This window comes from Microtus ochrogaster, unplaced genomic scaffold, assembly GCF_000317375.1.
Source record: "Microtus ochrogaster isolate Prairie Vole_2 unplaced genomic scaffold, MicOch1.0 UNK9, whole genome shotgun sequence".
Taxonomy (NCBI): domain Eukaryota; kingdom Metazoa; phylum Chordata; class Mammalia; order Rodentia; family Cricetidae; genus Microtus; species Microtus ochrogaster.
Window position 1 is genome coordinate 9,605,907 of NW_004949107.1, and position 16,614 is coordinate 9,622,520.

The window sequence follows — 16,614 nt, forward strand, 5'->3', positions numbered from 1 at the left end:
GCCACCATCGCCCAGCTGTTATGGTGCATTTATAATGTAGACGCCGATGACACATAATGCTGTTACTGACAGTAACTTTTGTGAAAATTCAGTGCAGTACAGTCCTGATTTTCAGCAAGATAGCATTTATCACAGAGACAACATCCAGATATGACAAACAAAGGTGAACAGATGCAGCACTTTTTTCCAGTTACTTTGGCCAACAATGCACAGCTAACCTACTCTTGGTGTGACACTATACTTTAAGGATAATTTGCTTTATCATGAAATCCCAGGCGCAATGTCACTCTCTCTTCCTGTTTCCTGCAGATCCAGATGTAGAACACTCAGCTGCCTCTCCAGTACCACATCTGCCTGTGAGCTGCCTTGCTTCCCACTATGATGATAATGGGCTAAACCTCTAAACTGAGCCCCAATTAAATGTCTTCCTTATAAGAGTTGCTGTGGTCATGGTGTCTCTTCACAGCAATAGAAAACCTAACTAAGACAACAGTTAACTATTTTTCATATGAAATAAAACCAGGAAGAAAAATTTTTACTTAAATATACACACTGGTAAATAGTTCTTACTTCTTTTGAGTCCTTTGACTTGACTCGGTCCAGGTCACCCAATCTCATTTTTATTAGATGCCCTGTAATTTCAGACATCCGCCGCTGATCTGAAGGCAAAACAAAATAGACCATTACTTTTCATGAGAACCACATAGTTCCTATTTTTCTAGAAAGACTATAATCAACAAAGGTTTATGAAAATGTATTTTGTTCTTCATTTCAGGTACACACTTTTACATATCTGTGAAGAATTTGGGTAACATGTAGCAAATGACTAATCTATGGACAGCTGCACTGCCTTTCAGACTCCTGGGTATGGCTGGTATGTCCCCAAAGGATCAAGTGGTACAAGTCTGACCCCAAGTGTGGGAATAATGAGCGGTGCTGGAACCTTTAGGAGCTAGGGCCTGGTAGTTATCTGATTGGGGCCAACAGTCCTAGAGGAGACCAATGTAGTTATTATGTGACTCTGTTTAATTCCTGTAAGGTCACATTGATACATTTAAAAATAAACTTTTTGCTTCCTTTCTTGGCATGTGACTGCTTCATCCTAAACACGCTCCCTATGAGTCCCTACTGGGACTGTAGCCAGAAGCTAGGAGGCTTTCACCAGAGCCAAGGAGACATCGGTACTGTAAAACTGTAAGCTAACCAGGTGGTGGTGGTACACGCCTTTAATCCCAGCACTCAGGAGGCAGAGGCAGGATCTCTGTGAGTTTAAGGTCAGCCTGGTCTACAGGCAAGTTCCCAAACAGGTTCCAAAGCTACATATAGGAACCCTATCTTGAAAACATACACACACACACAAGCTATAAGGTAAATAAATTATTCTTTATAAAAATACTCAGCTTTTAGTATTTTGTTGTAAGAATAGGAGGCTATGACAGATTAAAACATATTTGGTCATTTTTACAGTAAAAGTTCTACATACAAACAAGTCTACGAGACCTCAATTACAGATGCAGAGACAACACGCGACCCACTGGATGGCCCGGTGATGCCACTCCGCCTGGGGCTGGAGCCCGTGCACACTGAGCTCTTGTTTTGGAGCCTTTACCACTACTCAGCGCTGGAGAGACGGCTTAGGGATTAGGAGCACAGACTTTTCTCCAAGAGGAGCCAAGTCTGGTTCTCAGCATCTGCATCAAGCCCACATGGGGCAGCTGACAACTGCCTATCACTCTAGCCCCAGAATATCTCATGCCCCTCTCTGGCCTCTAATGGTCGCTGCACTCACCCGCACTCACCACCAAAAACACTGGTGTTTATACCTAAATTTATATTACTCAGACAATAAAATTTACCATCTTCTCTTTGTGCATCCTGGTTGAACCTCAAGGATCTTGTGGCGTCCCACTTATTCTTCTGCATGCTCACACTGTTGGATAAATGGACAGAAACATCCATTGCCGCTGCTGCATGGGGCACTCCAATACAGACCCCGGCTCAAAACCAAGAACCAAAGCACAGCATGGGTTTCCAACTGGATCAAGGAACCAATACTCACACGAAAGGAGACACATCTCTAGAAGTTGACTAAAAGAAGAGAAGAAAACATTGTCTAGTCAGAGAATATTCATTGATTAGTGTTCTAAGTAATTGTAAGGACAATGTACATTTATTGAGTACAAGACACTACAACACGAGCCTCCAAAACTGTTATTTCATTTAACCCTTGCAGCAACAGCTGGGAGTGGTGGTGTCCACCTTTAATCCCAGCAGAGGCAGGCAGGGCTCCATGAGATGAAGGCCTGGCCAACACCGTAAGTTTCAGGGCAGCCAGGGCTACATAGTAAGACCCCATCTTAATAAATAAATGAAAACAAATAAGCCTTGCAGTACAAGGTCTATAATAGTGAAGCAAGCTCCACATGACCTTCATTGTAAAACAGAGAAGAACTTCTTCAAAGCGAAAAAAATTAGACTGAATGTCTATCTGTTGAACTTGGAACCTTAAGTTTATGAAGTTGGAACTCTTAAAAACTTAACCCACCCATCCATCTGCAGGTCTTAGTTAGCTAAGATGGGCGTGCGGTCCATCCAGTCACAGACCGAGCCTTTCACACAGGCGTGGAGCTCAGGGCTTCTCCTTAGCTCCCTGCAGCTACTACTGTTCTGTCAGCTCAGGAAAATACGAGCAAAGCTTTAGGTCATAAAAAAGATACTTCGATTTTAAAAGTCTATTTACTGTTTATAAATATGTACTACAGCACGTGTAATGAAAAGTGCTAATTAAAAGGAGCAATTAATCTTACCAATTTCGTGTGCAGCTCTCTATGGATGGTTTATGCACATGGAAGGAAATCTGTGTACATCCCACCCTTCTACACAAGGGACGGCACACTCAGCCAGGCACTGCTTTTCACCTTCCAGCGGTCCCTGTATCTTCTAGATTCTCATCCACTTACATTGCTTGTGTCCCTGTTATTCACTCTCTATGTGGACTTGTGTAGGCTACACATGCTTGTCTACTTCTTAAATGAACTTTGAAACTGCATCAGGTTGTCTAGTTACCTTCTCCAGCACCTTTTCTTTCTTTTGAGAACAGGGTGAAGACAGCTGCTTTTTTGGTTGCTTAGTGAACTTCTTCGGCTTTTCCCTTTTCTCTGACAAAGAAAGGACAATATAAGAAGATGAGTGCCATACCCTGCCAATGTCACTGCTATGTCCAAACAGAACAACACTTAGCCAACAATTGTATTTTTAAGAAAAAGAAAAAAAAGACCACTGATGTCTAAACAAAACTCAAATACATGAGAAAGTCAAACTGAAGCTGCTTCATGGGGTCATTTGAGTCACATCTCTTTGTACTTGGTAAAAATCTTTGAAGAAAAATAAAGAGTGCATAATAAACTACTGCTTTGTATGTTAACTTAAAATGTCATGGAAAGCTACATATTTATTTAATCTAATTTGATAGTGGAATTGTCCTCTAAGTCCAAGATTTTTATTTAACAAATACTATCACCTAGAGAAAACACACTTTGAGGATAAGGGACAGAGGTGGTTCATCACGACACATGGAAAACTTCACGACGAAGTTTGCTCAGGAAGGACACAAAGCAGGAATGATCTTGGGAAGCAGGGCTGGGACACGTCATGTTCTGGACAGTGGTCTGTTCTGGCCAAGAGTGAAGTGGAATGTGGGTATGGGGAAAGACGGGGCATAGGCGGCACTCTGGAAACAAAGGCTCAAGGCAAGAAGAATGGACTCGCTATCTCTCACAGCTCTTATGTTCCACGTTTGCTCTGTCCTTTTTCAAGGGGAACCTTGCCACTACTGCTCATGGGAAACCTGTAAGATATGATGTATATATGATGAACTTGGAGAAGACACAGAGCAGGATATATGGTGATGGAATGGAGTGGGACAGGGATGGGCAAGTCCTTCTGAGTTACGTGATAGAAAAACAATGGAAATTTTACCAAAGCTATTCAAAGTACTGGAAAATAATCAAAGTTAGGCACAGAGTTAGGCAATTTATACAGAAAACTTGATGAGGTAAGAACTGTGAGTTTGGGGTCCTCTAGCCTGAAGATACTTCCCACAAGGCAGAAGCTAAGCCTGACCAACCCCAGGGGAAATGACACAGTCCCAGGAAAGGAATATAACTCTGAAAAAGGAGTATAACTCCGTCCAAATGCTTAGCTGAGCCTTTTTTTTTCTCCAAGACAGGGTTTCTCTCTGTAGCCCTGGCTGTCCTGGAACTTGCTCTGTAGAGCAGGCTAGCCTCAAACTCACAGAAATCTGCCTGCCTCTGCCTCCCAAGTGCTGGGATTAAAGGCGTGCGCCACCACCACCTGGCTACAATGTGTCTTTTAAGTTAGAAAATGGAAGGAGGTGAGAAATAAAGTGATGGAAAAGTCTACGGTGAATTCAGCGAGAATACAAGACACGCAGATGTGTGTTCATAGTCTCAACAGTGGGAGAAAGGGGAAGGAGGAGTGTGAGCTGAAGGCTAGCTTTGTTTACCAGCAAGGTCCTATATTAAAAAAGAAAGTCATCTAGGAGTTGGAGATGTGGATCAGTGGTTAAGAGCACTGATTGTTCTTCCAGGGGAACTGGGTTCAATTCCCAGCACCCACATGGCAGCTCACAACTGATGCCTGTAACATCAGTTCTAGGGGTTCTAATACTCTCTTTTGGCCTCCATGAACATCATGCACATATAACCATAAGGAAAAATCAGAAAATACCTGATTGACTATAAACCCAGCTGGGCATGGTGTACACATCTATAATCCTAGCACTTGGGAGGCTGAAGCAGGACTGCCTTAGGGTTAAGGCCAGCCTGTGTTACATACCAAGTACAGGTCATTACACAACAAGGTCTGATCTCCAAAAGGAGAAAAGAGAATAAAACAGGCTTAGAATGTAGCTTAGTTGTTAGGATGCTTGCCTAGCTTGCACAAAGAGGGTAGAAAAGGCTACACAGCAGATTATAACTAGCCAGGGACATATGGGACCCTGTCTCAAAATAAAGCAAACAACTCCTTCCAACCCCAGTGTGTGTGTGTGTGTGTGTGTGTGTGTGTGTGTGTGTGTGTGTGTGTGATCAAAATAAAATATGTCAAAATCTGTGAAATATATCAGAGTAGCGCTCAGGGTAAAACAGTTTTAAATATACCCAGATTTCTTTAAAAGTAAAAAGAAACTAAAAATCTAGTTGGGCGTGATGGTGCACACCTGTAATCACAGCCACACCAACGAGCTAAGCTTCTACCTTAAGAATTAAAAACACACCTTTCTAGCAGTGAGGACTTATCTCAGAGAACATGCTTTTGACAAGAATTGGCTTCATCTTTCTCCAAAAGAGGAGAGGAAGCACCAGAGGAGCATCTGCTGAGAGCCCCAATTCCTACTTTAAGGATGCGGCATGCCTAGATGCTACAACCTTCCTGAATCTCTACCCATCCACAAACAGCAGTCTCGTGCTCGCTACTCTGCTGATCTGTCAGCCCACACAGAAAAAGCAAACTGACAGGATTCTCCTTCAAGAGGAAGCACCCCTGAAAGCACTTTGATCCACGATGAATGGGAACCCTCCCAACAAACAAATTTTAGATATTAAAAAAGAATTAAAAGCAACAACAACCTCAGCTCCAAGTAACAATAAAGAATGAGATACTATGAGAGCAATGCCTAAACAAACTATGGGAACTGTCTGACATCCACATCTGAGTCTTGGATTAGTAACTCCAAACCAAAGGACCGCGTAGAGATCCTTGAGACACAAAAGGAACACAACTGCCGGGTGATGGTGGCGCACGCCTTTAATCCCAGCACTCGGGAGGCAGAGGCAGGCGGATCTCTGTGAGTTCGAGGCTAGCCTGGTCTACAGAGCTAGTTCCAGGACAGGCTCCAAAGTCACAGAGAAACCCTGTCTCGAAAAAAAAAAAAACCAAAAAAACAAAAAAAAGGAACACAACTTTATACCAACAAATTAGGTAAGATGGATACAATTTCTTTAGCTATATGCATTATTAAAACAGATAAGAAATTGAAAACTTGAGCAACACTACAACAAAGAAATCAAATACATAATTTAAAACACTCTATGAAGAAAATTCCAGGCCCACATAGCTTCACTGCTGAATTTTATCAGGATTTGTGGAAGGAAATATGCAAAGGGCTGCGATGGAAAGAGAGGCGCAGACTGGGGTCACTGCTCAGCGATGGACCACTTGCTTGGCAGCCCGAGACCCTGTGCTCCGTCCCGTGCCGCCTCTCTTCCCCTACAAAAAAGTCAACAGTGCACTTCCTAATTTAGGAGGTTATGACTAACTTGATATCAAAACTCAAAAAAGAGTCCTAAGAGAACTGAAAATATTCCAATAGGCACCAAGAAAAATTTGTTAGTCATATATAAGCAGGTTGAATGGTATAAAACATAAACGAAAGAATGGAGCTTACCCCAGAAGGGCAATGGACCACTTGAAAAGTCATCATTACTATATTGACATAATGAAGGGAGACCTATATGATTTTAACAGTCAAAAAAGGAAAAGAGCGGGCCTGAAGAGATGGCTCAGAGGTTAAGAGCACTGGCTGCTCTTCCAGAGGACCTGAGTTCAATTCCCACAACCATATGGTGGCTCACAACCATCTATGAGATCTGGTGCCCCCTTCTGGTGGGCAGGCACACATGCAGACAGAACATTGTATACATAATAAATAAATAAATAAATAAATTTAAAATGCTTTTTTTTTAAAAAGAAAAGAGCATTTGATAAATTACAACATCCATTCACTACAAAAAACTAGAATACAGAAATAGAAATGGGTTTTCTCAACCGAGAAAGGCATTCATAGAAGTCAGTAATTAATATTAAAATTGAGTGGCTAAAGGCAGGAGGTTTGTAATGCCTGATGGACTGAGAATCCAACTGGGTCTTCTGGAAGAGCAAGGCGCTGCTAATCATCTTTCCAGCTCTTTTTAAGAGTAAAGACAATATACACCGAGCAGAGCACCAGGGCTCATCTCTCTCCGTGTTTGTGTGCACGTGTGAGCACTACAGCACACATGCACTTGTGGAGGTCAGAGGGACAGCCTACAGCACCTGGCTCTTTCTCCCACATGGGTCCCAGGTATTGGCTTGGCAGCAAGTGCCTGTAGCTGCGGAGCCCTAGGCCAGCTTGGGCTGAGGACTCTTAAAGGATAAGAGCTTCCTTTCTGTTTCTTTTCCTCAGTGCAACTGTACATGTAGACATCGAACTCCAACCACCCACACCTTGCTTCTGAAGATTCAGAAAATACCTCTCCACAAATAGTGAGGGTTGATTTTAACTTAGAAACCATTACTTTGTTTCTTGGCCACTTCTTCTTCATCACCAACTTCATCCTCAGTGACCTCGGATCCAGTGGTGTACCCCTCCTCTTCTGAGAACAGTGACTGCTGTTTCTAGAGGGAGAGAAAAGCACACCTGACCAACCAACACTACTGTGTCAGGAGCAAACTCCTGACAACACATTCCCCTAATTTCTTGGATGAGTCAAGAATGGACTACAGAGATGGCTCAGTAGCTGTGTGGTCTTCTCTTCTGAAGGACACACACTGGACTCTTAGCACCCGCATCACGTGGCTATAACTTGAGCTCTACAATGCCTCTGGCCTCTGTGGAAGCTGAAATGCATGTGTGTGCACACACAAACACACATACAGGTTCTTGGGAGGTCAAAGCAGAAGAATGGTAAATTTGAAGCTAGCTTGTTCTATACATGGAGAACATGTCTCAAAATAAACAAACACAGTCCATGCTAGTAATCCCAGCACTGGGGAGGTAGAGGCAAGAGGACCAGGAATTCAGTCATTCCAGGCCAGTCTGGGCAACATGAAATTATCTGAGAAGCCAAACAAAACCCCAAACACCCAACAACAACAAAAATAACTTAATAGAGCTGTCTTAATATCATAAGTGTGATGTAATCACACTCGTCTATTTAATTATTTAGTCTGTGGACATGTGCGGAGGTCAGAAGAAAACTTCTAGGAGTTTGTTTTCTCCTGCCATATGGCGGGCCCTAGGGATTGAACTCAGATCTTGAGACTTGCTGGCAAGCACCTTAACTGCTGGGTCATCCAACAAGTCCCTAAATGTGATTTAAATATGACTTTAACCAGGGCCTGGAGAGATGGCTTGGTGATCCAGGGTTTCTGATACCCTTTTCTGGCCTCCAAGGGCACCTGACACTGGTGACACACATACATTTAAAATGTCTTGTAACTAGAATCCTGTCTCAGCTTCCCAAATGGTGGGACTGCAGGCCTGAGTCACCACATCAGGCTCTATCTTTTCGTAAATAATCTATGGCGTTTTCTTAGTAAGTGCAAAACTGGAAAGGTGGTCAAGATGACAAACATTTATCCAAGGTTTATAAAATAACATGCTAAGATTTTATTATCACACTTCAATATGGAAGCAAGAAGTTCACAGAAACAGAATCCAGCGGCTCACTTACCAACTGTAGCGTCCAGTTTTTCAGTGACAAGAACTGAAAGGCAGAGAAACAACAGTCAACAAACCTGCACGGCTACAAGCATGGTTCACTTCAGGCTTAAAATTATGTAAAACAATCTTTACCCCCCCCAGACCGGCCACCATCAAGAAAACAGATGACAACAATGCCAGTGAGGATACAGGGAGAGCGGGGGCTTACACTTGTGAAGCCCCATGGAAATCAGTATGGGGGCTCAACACATAAAACCAGACTGGCCACATGACCAGCAACAGCACTCTGGGCGCAGACCCAATAGACTTCAACTCAATACCTTCCAGAGATTTCGCATATTCAGGCTTACTGTTGCGCTATTCACAAAAGCCAAGATACAGATCAAGACTAGATGTCAACCAACAAATGAATGGATAAATAAAATATGGGATTTAATGTACTATAAAAATGGCATCTGCAGGAAAATGGACACAACTGGAAATCACCATATTGAGTGAAATAAATCAAACTTAGAAAGAGAAATATTACCTGTTTTCCTTTATACGGAGAGCCTAGGTTTCAGATTCTCTATGTATGCATGTATGAACGTATGTATATACACTTGGGTGTCTGTAGGTCACAGAGTGGAAATGGCAACATTATGTCCAAGGTGGAGAATTCATCTTCCTGAGAGAATTTCCCTGCACAACACTGTGGTGGATCTGTCCCCCTGTCCACTGCTCCCCACCCATCTCCTCACTGTCCCTCCTCCCTTCCAGCCTTCTGTCCTCTTTCCTCTTCTTGCTTTCTCCGTGTATGTCTCCTCCTTTCTGTTGTCTCTCCCTCTCCCCCTACTCTCTGCTCTCATTCTGTCTCTCCCTCTCCCCCTCCTCTCATTCTGTCTCTCCCCCTCCTCTCTCTGCTCTCATTCTCTCTTCCCCTCCCCCTCCTCTCAGTCTGTCTCTCCCCCTCTCCCCCTACTCTCTGCTCTCATTCTGTCTCTCCCTCTCCCCCTCCTCTCTCCTCCTCTCATCTGTCTCTCCCCCTCTCCCCGTACTTTCTGTTCTCATTCTGTCTCTCCCCCTCTCCCCGTACTTTCTGTTCTCATTCTGTCTCTCCCCCTCTCCCCCTCCTCTCTCTGTTCTCATGCTGTCTCCCCCTCCGCTCTCTGCTCTCATTCTGTCTCTCCCCCTCTTGCCCTATTCTTTCTGCTCTCATTCTCTCTCCCCTACTTTCCCTGCTCTCTCCCCGTATCTCTTTCCTACTTTCTCACATTCCCCATCTCTCCTCTCACTTTCTCTTTACCCCTCTCTCTCTTCCTCTTTCTTCTTCTCACTATTGAGGGAAATCCTATCTTCATCACTGGGAGTCATTTCTGTGCTGACAGCAGTGTACAAAATGACGAACATGCTCATTTTCCTCTTGCTCTTGCCCTCCCTTCTCTTTGCCACTTTCTCTCTCCCCAGTCTCTCTCCCCTCTCTGGCCCCTCCTTCTGCCTGCTTTTTATAGGCTCTTATAGGAGGGTAAACACAGTGGGTGTGCTCTCTCCCCTCTCTCTCCTCTCCTCTTCGCGTCCTCTCTCCTGTCCCCTCACTTTGCACCCTCTTTCTCTTTCCTCACTCTCTCAACTGTCTCCTCCATTTCAAGTTTGCATTTATTTCAAGTTAAGGAACCACATAACTATATAGTTTGTACATAATTCTTAAATAACTAATTTATGTAGCTTTCTGGAGTTTTTCACTTTCTCAAGTAAATTCTACATCCACCATGAAATCCAACAAATTAATAGATTCCCTGGGACTTAATAACAAAACAGCTGAATAAACGGAATCAAAGCTCTTCTGGTTGATGTGAGATTCCCCCGTATGTTGTGACTACCACTGGTTAATAAAGACATTGTCTTAGGCCTGCACAGGGCAGAACAGAGCTAGGCAGGGGGGAGGGGGGCACGGGCGGGGGAAGGGGAACTAAATGGAATGCTGGGAGGATGAAGGGCAGAGTCAGAGGAAAGCCATGGAGCCCCACTGGAGACAGAGGCCATAACTTTACCTGGTAAGCCACAGTCACATGGTGATACAGATTAATGGAGATGGGCTAAATTAATATGCTAGAGTTAGCCAATAAAAAGCTAGAGCTAAAGGGTCAAGCAGTGATTTAATTAGTACCATTTCTGTGTGGTTATTTTGGGAGTTTGGGCAGCTGGGAAATGAATAAGCAGCCTCCTACTACATCTGATCACCTTTAATTCTTTTTTTTCAATTTAAAAACTTTTGAAAAATAAAACATGTTCTTGAATAAAATACAAAATTTCATACTAATGTATTAAAGAAAAAGAAGGGACCAAAACACGCATTTATATTTCCTTCATTTCCCAGTTCATTATTTTTCCATAATAGAAAGCCTGAAAACAAGGTTTTTTTCTAAACTTTCACCAGCCGTCGATTCCTGGAGTCAAACAGTCGACTCCCTGCCACTCTCCACACTTTCGCTCCCTCAGCACAGCGTCATGTTATAATTTCAACAGTTCAGGCTCCTGTCAGAGACAAAGGCCAGCAGTTGTTTTATATATACAGGAAATACAAAAGTTACTCACAGCATTGAGCTCCCCCATTTTGGTGCCCCATGGTGTATTTGGTTCCAGTAAAACATCATATTCCAGGCCCTTCTCATCACAGGAGCCAGTCCCAGGATCACTTGAATGACAAGAACATTTTTTTTTTGTAGAGAAACATTCAATTTCTTACCACTTACAGGAGGGCTGGAGAGAAGGCTCAGCTGCAGGGGACTGTGACCCTGCCTGGCTCCCAGGTACTGCACACACTGTGCTCAATATGCATGCAGACTACCTTGTTCTTACAGATGCTGCGTGTGGCTTGAGAGACAGTCCTGATCCTTATCTCTACAAACAGAATTGTAGTGTTTGCCTGTGAGGCTGTCACTTCAGTATGTACTTTCCCTTGCTTTTTGAAACAGGGTTTCTCTGTGTGGTCCTGGTTGTTCTAGAACTGTCCTGCTCTGTAGACCAGGCTGGTCTTGAACTCAGAGATCCTCCACATCTGCCTCCCAAGTGCTGGGATTACAGGTGTGAGCAACTATGCCCGGAAACATTTCCATCTCCCTCCTGTCTACTTTTATGTCAACTTAACACAAGCTACAACCTTTGCGAAAGGAGCCGCAATGAGAAAAACCTCCGTAAGATCAGGCTGCAGCCAAACCTGCACGACATTTTCTTAATTAGTGACTGACTTGGGTGGAGGGTGGGGCCTCCCTTGGGCTGGTAGTCCTGGGCTCTATAAGAACCATGAAGAATAATACAATAAGCTGCACTCCTCCAGGGTCTCTGCATCAGCTCCAGTCTCCAGATTTCTGCCCAGTCTGAGTTTCTGTCCTGGTTTCCTTCAAGTGATGGGCTACGATGTGGAAGTGTAAACCAAATAACTCTTTCCTCCCCAACTTGCTTTAGGTCATGGTGTTTCACTACAGAAATAGAAACCCTAACTAAGACATCCCCCCTTCCCAGTGTGCACACATGTGTAAGCGCGCGCGCGCACACACACACACACACACACACACACACACACACTGCAATGCTGGGATCACACCAGGTCCTTGTACGTGTTAAGCAGATGTACCTTCAGTTCAGCTCTCTGAAACAGTAGCTGCAGGAGGGCTGACACCATTGATATGAGGAAACTGTGGGGGGAGGGAATCATGAACTGGAAACCACTGAATAAAACAGAAAAGTAGTATTTGTCCTCACCTAGCCGCATCTTTAAGAAAAGGCACAAGAATGACATCCCTGTGCTTGTATAGATCGTCCAGTATTCTAGTAGTTGGACAAGACGACACATCATCACTTTCTCCTTGATCATGAAGAATAACCATGTGGTCCCTTACCTTACAGCCCTGCAGACAGAAGAGATACTTTTAGAGGCAGGCTCACTATAAAAACAATCGTTCAAGAGATGCAGTGCTCAGCCATCCGTGGGGCACCTATGGAACATGTCAAGCCCATCACAGAGAAGGAGGAGCGTAAGACCAGAAGACATGCTGTGAGATGCTGTCTTCTGGGTATGGCAATGGATGCTACACTCATGAACTCACAGCAGATGTGGTTATCTGGTTGTGGTGGTGTGAATGAGAATGGATCCCATAGGCTCAGATGTCTGAAATCTAGTCATTGGGAGTGGCACTACTTGGGAGGGATTAGGAGGTGTGGCTTTGTTGGAGGAAGTGTGCACTGGGGATGGCCTTTGAGGTCTCATTTGCTCAAGCTAGACCTGGTGTGGCTGTCTCCCCTTCTGTTGCCTATAGATCTGGATGTAAAACTCTCAGTTATTTCTCCAGCACTATGTCTGCCTGTGTGTTGCTCATGGACTCACAGCAGCTGTGGCTGCCTGATAGGGCTGGTACAAGACTAAACTTGTAGTAAATACTCAGTCGTGGGGGGAGGGGTGAAGAGGAGCTTATGGTAGTGAAGGGCTTATGGTACTGGAGGAGAGGAAGTCATTGTCTTCAGTGATGGAGTCACTCACGACTTATCTGTGCTCTGGAGACAGTTTCCAAACAAAGCCTATGTGAGTGAGCCTGGTCATGTCACACACAGAAAGACACGACAGTTTCACGAGTGTATAATTTATCTGACTGCACTCCTTCCTGCTCACTCTCTCCTGTCTCCTCTCTCTACTGTCTTACCACCCTTCCTGCCAGGAAGTCCTCAGCCCCCTTTCATGTCTTTTGCCTGAACAAAAAAGATCTGAAAGCAAACTGTTAAGAGTTGCAACTTCTAAGAAGCCGGGGTGTGGTACGAGGGATGCTATTTCTTTCTTTACTTCTGTAGGTACCCTCTGAAGTTTTTGTTTTGAATGTTGATGTAGTTACACTTTAAAAGATTTGACATAAAAACGTTAGGGGCACCTGGACTATAAAAGGGAATATTCAAAACTTACCTTTAGTTCCTCTGGCAGAGATAACCGGGTTCAGAGGGTTACTAATAACAATAAAAGCCATGAAGGTGGGAGGAAGATGGGGTGGGGGCACTAAGGGGAGCTGGAGGGAGAAAGTGGTGGGTGAGTATGAGCAATATTCATTGTATAGATATAGGAAACTCCCAAACTTCAATCGAAGATTAAAACAAAAAATCTTACCTTTGTGAGCTGGGTGGGATCAAACCGAAGAACCTTCTGGTTACAGCAGGGGTAGATTCCAGTGCCCACAGTGCTCAGGGAACTTACTGTGGTGGAATAAACCACCACTTCCGAGTGGTACTGACAGTGGGAGAGCTCAATGCAGAGGAAAGCCTGGGTAAAAGAAGACATCAGAATCAGCAATTATCCCACAAAGAAACATGGCTCAAAAAGACTTTTCTGAAGATCATATATTACATGTCTCATTTATATGAAACACACAAAAATGGTCCATTGACAGAGGCTCAAAGGAGATGAACACTTGCCAGGATTTGAGGCAAGAAATCTGAGTGGAAGCAGATGGGCACAGGGCCCCTTATGAGGTGATGGGAATGTACTAAAGTGGATGGCATACAGTAAGTGGCATACCAACTCTGAAAAAAAATATATGGATGAATTATATAACAATGAATTTTATAGTATGCAACTATACTCCAAAGAAGTTTCTAAAAAGCAAAACCAAAAGTTCTTTACTAAAAATCCAGATGAGAAAAGCTGATCCTAATATATACACCTAATTTTAAAACTCCAGTGAAATTTTTTTAAACTCCAGTGAAATTATATCAAATTATTTTACCTCACTTGGTTATTCTTTGATTTTTTTTGATACTTAGTATTGGTATTAATAAAAACTGTGGCCTAACTTTCAGTCATTAAAGAAAATAACTTGACATGTTTTGGTTATGAAATGGGCTCCCAATCCATATCTAAGTTCATAAAAAACTCAAAGGCAAAAGTAAAATTAACACTTAGTTTAACAATAATGACAAATATACAAATGTGTTAACAAGACATTGAGCAATTGCCATGCTCATACACGGCTAAAGGAATGCAGAAGAACTCCGGAAATTTAGAAAATGGTAACTTAGATTATTATACTGCAGTTCTAATCCTGGGTAACCACTCAAGAGATCTAAAAGTCCATTTTTATGAGAAAACTTATATGGGAATATTTATAGCCATTGTCTTCACAATGGCTCTAAACTTGAACGGGCACAAATGTGCGTCAGCTGGCGAACAGTTAACACACCGTGTAATCCATATGATAGAAGGCTACTCAGCAATAAAAGGGGAAAATGGTTGTGGGCAACAACATGTTTAAATTTCAAATTCATTCTATTCAGTGAAAGAATTCCACTCAAGTAACTAAATATTGTATGACTCTATCTAATGACATTCTGAAAAAGGAGAAACTATCAATCAAACACACAGGTTTGATAGTGACTGTCAACCACTAAGAAGCAGCTGATTTAAAAAATGAAATGTTTATGCCCTGATGGTGATAACACTATTGTATATATCAACCTCACAAAACGGATGAGTAGTGCTCTCTATAAATATACTTCAACAAACCCAGTTAGCCCAGTGAGCAGGATGTACATATGCCCTGATTCTGATGGTTTGGATGACCTGTTCTTTCTTCCCTCTACTGAAAATCAAGTGAGAGAGAAATCTAAAGCAAGGGCATTCATATGAGATTTGATGTAGAAAACCTTGGATTTACATAGACTAATTAGGAATGATGGTGACTCTGTAAAAAGCCATCCTATGTGCCTTCTAGAACTAACCTGCTTGTGCCTGTTATAAAGTTAAACTATTGAAGCCATGAAAAGGACCGGGAATACAGCTTAGGGCTACAGCTTGAGAGCCAACTCCAGAGCCCTGGTACTGGGGTTCAGGGTGGGAACAAAGCATCTCGGGAAATGCAATTAACACTAAGAAGCAGCCAGGTGTGGTGGTGCATGCCTGTGCACACACCTGCAACAGCAGCAGCAGGGAGCTGACAGGATCACAAGCTCCAGGACAGTGCATGCTGCATGGTAACACCTTGTCTTGAAACCCAAGACAACAAAAGGCCGAATGCCTCTGAATCTCTAAGGAAATTTATGGCCCAGTGGAGAAACAGTTTGGCTGGAAATAAAAGCAATAAAGATTCTATATGTTTTACACTGAAAAACTGGATTAGATAACAAAGAATCTGTTGCTTTTCTGAAAGTCTGACAAGAACGGTTTGAGCAATAAACACAAGAGGAAGAAAGGACAAAATAACAAAAGAAACAGAGGCAGATGCAGACGTTTGCAACAGAACACTCTTCCTGCCGCTGCTTCCTTTAAACCCTTACCTGGCAACACCTGGAACAAGTCAGCCAGTTGATCGTTCCCCACAAGCGCCAATATACATCTCTCCAAGATTTTAATTCTTCAAAAAGACTGTTCAAATACTCATGTACATCCCAGGTTTTATCTCTGGAGAAAAATTCTCAATTATTTTAAGTGAGAAATACGTTTTAACCAAATGTCTTAACATTTGTGGCTTGTTTCCAAGAATATTCTTCAACTGAGTGTGGCATGGGCTACACTGAAAAACAGGTACAATTTCTTTATTCTTTAGACAACAGAAGAAGGTATGAAAAGGCTGAACACACTCATTCTGTTGAGCTGAATATTATTAAACAGTTTGAACAGGTCAACACATAAGAAGCAGGCAATGTTGGTTTAAAGGATCTTTATTTCATTTTTACTTTTTAAAAATTGTTTACCTCTTATGTACGTGGATGTGTGTGAGTGCATGTGCCAGGACATGTGTGAGTATGTGTATGTAGGTCACAGGACAATCTGTAGGAATCAGTTTGCTCCTTCATATTGGGGGTCTCCCAGAGGTCAAATTCAGGTCAGTAGGTGATGGATGTCTTTGTTGGCCATCTCATGAGTTCTGAGACCTTTACTAGAACTGTTTGTGTTGTAAGGTGTGCTGTTAGTGCTTCTAAATACCCCAATAATGTGACAGCTCATTACTCTTTTTTTTTTTGTTTTTTCGAGACAGGGTTTCTCTGTGGCTTTGGAGCCTGTCCTGGAACTCGCTCTGTAGACCAGGCTGGTCTCGAACTCACAGAGATCCACCTGCCTCTGCCTCCCGAGTGCTGGGATTAAAGGCGTGCGCCAC

The 16,614-nt window shown here is 43.0% G+C and overlaps 1 protein-coding gene across 8 annotated transcripts in view; it reads right to left on the reverse strand.

Annotated features, from left to right (window-relative positions):
• Nucleotides 1-16,614, reverse strand: part of Kiaa1841 (KIAA1841 ortholog) — a 49,624-nt gene that overhangs the window by 5,948 nt on the left and 27,062 nt on the right. For all 8 annotated transcript variants that reach the window (XM_005366478.3, XM_026788912.1, XM_026788915.1 and 5 more), the window contains 10 exons: nt 15,794-15,917; nt 13,632-13,784; nt 12,245-12,390; nt 11,078-11,177; nt 8,514-8,546; nt 7,356-7,455; nt 3,067-3,158; nt 2,060-2,088; nt 1,857-1,930; nt 571-659 (listed from right to left, as the gene is read on the reverse strand). In XM_005366478.3, coding sequence (XP_005366535.1) covers nt 571-659; nt 1,857-1,930; nt 2,060-2,088; nt 3,067-3,158; nt 7,356-7,455; nt 8,514-8,546; nt 11,078-11,177; nt 12,245-12,390; nt 13,632-13,784; nt 15,794-15,917 — 940 coding nt within the window. The remainder of the gene's footprint in view (nt 1-570; nt 660-1,856; nt 1,931-2,059; nt 2,089-3,066; nt 3,159-7,355; nt 7,456-8,513; nt 8,547-11,077; nt 11,178-12,244; nt 12,391-13,631; nt 13,785-15,793; nt 15,918-16,614) is intronic.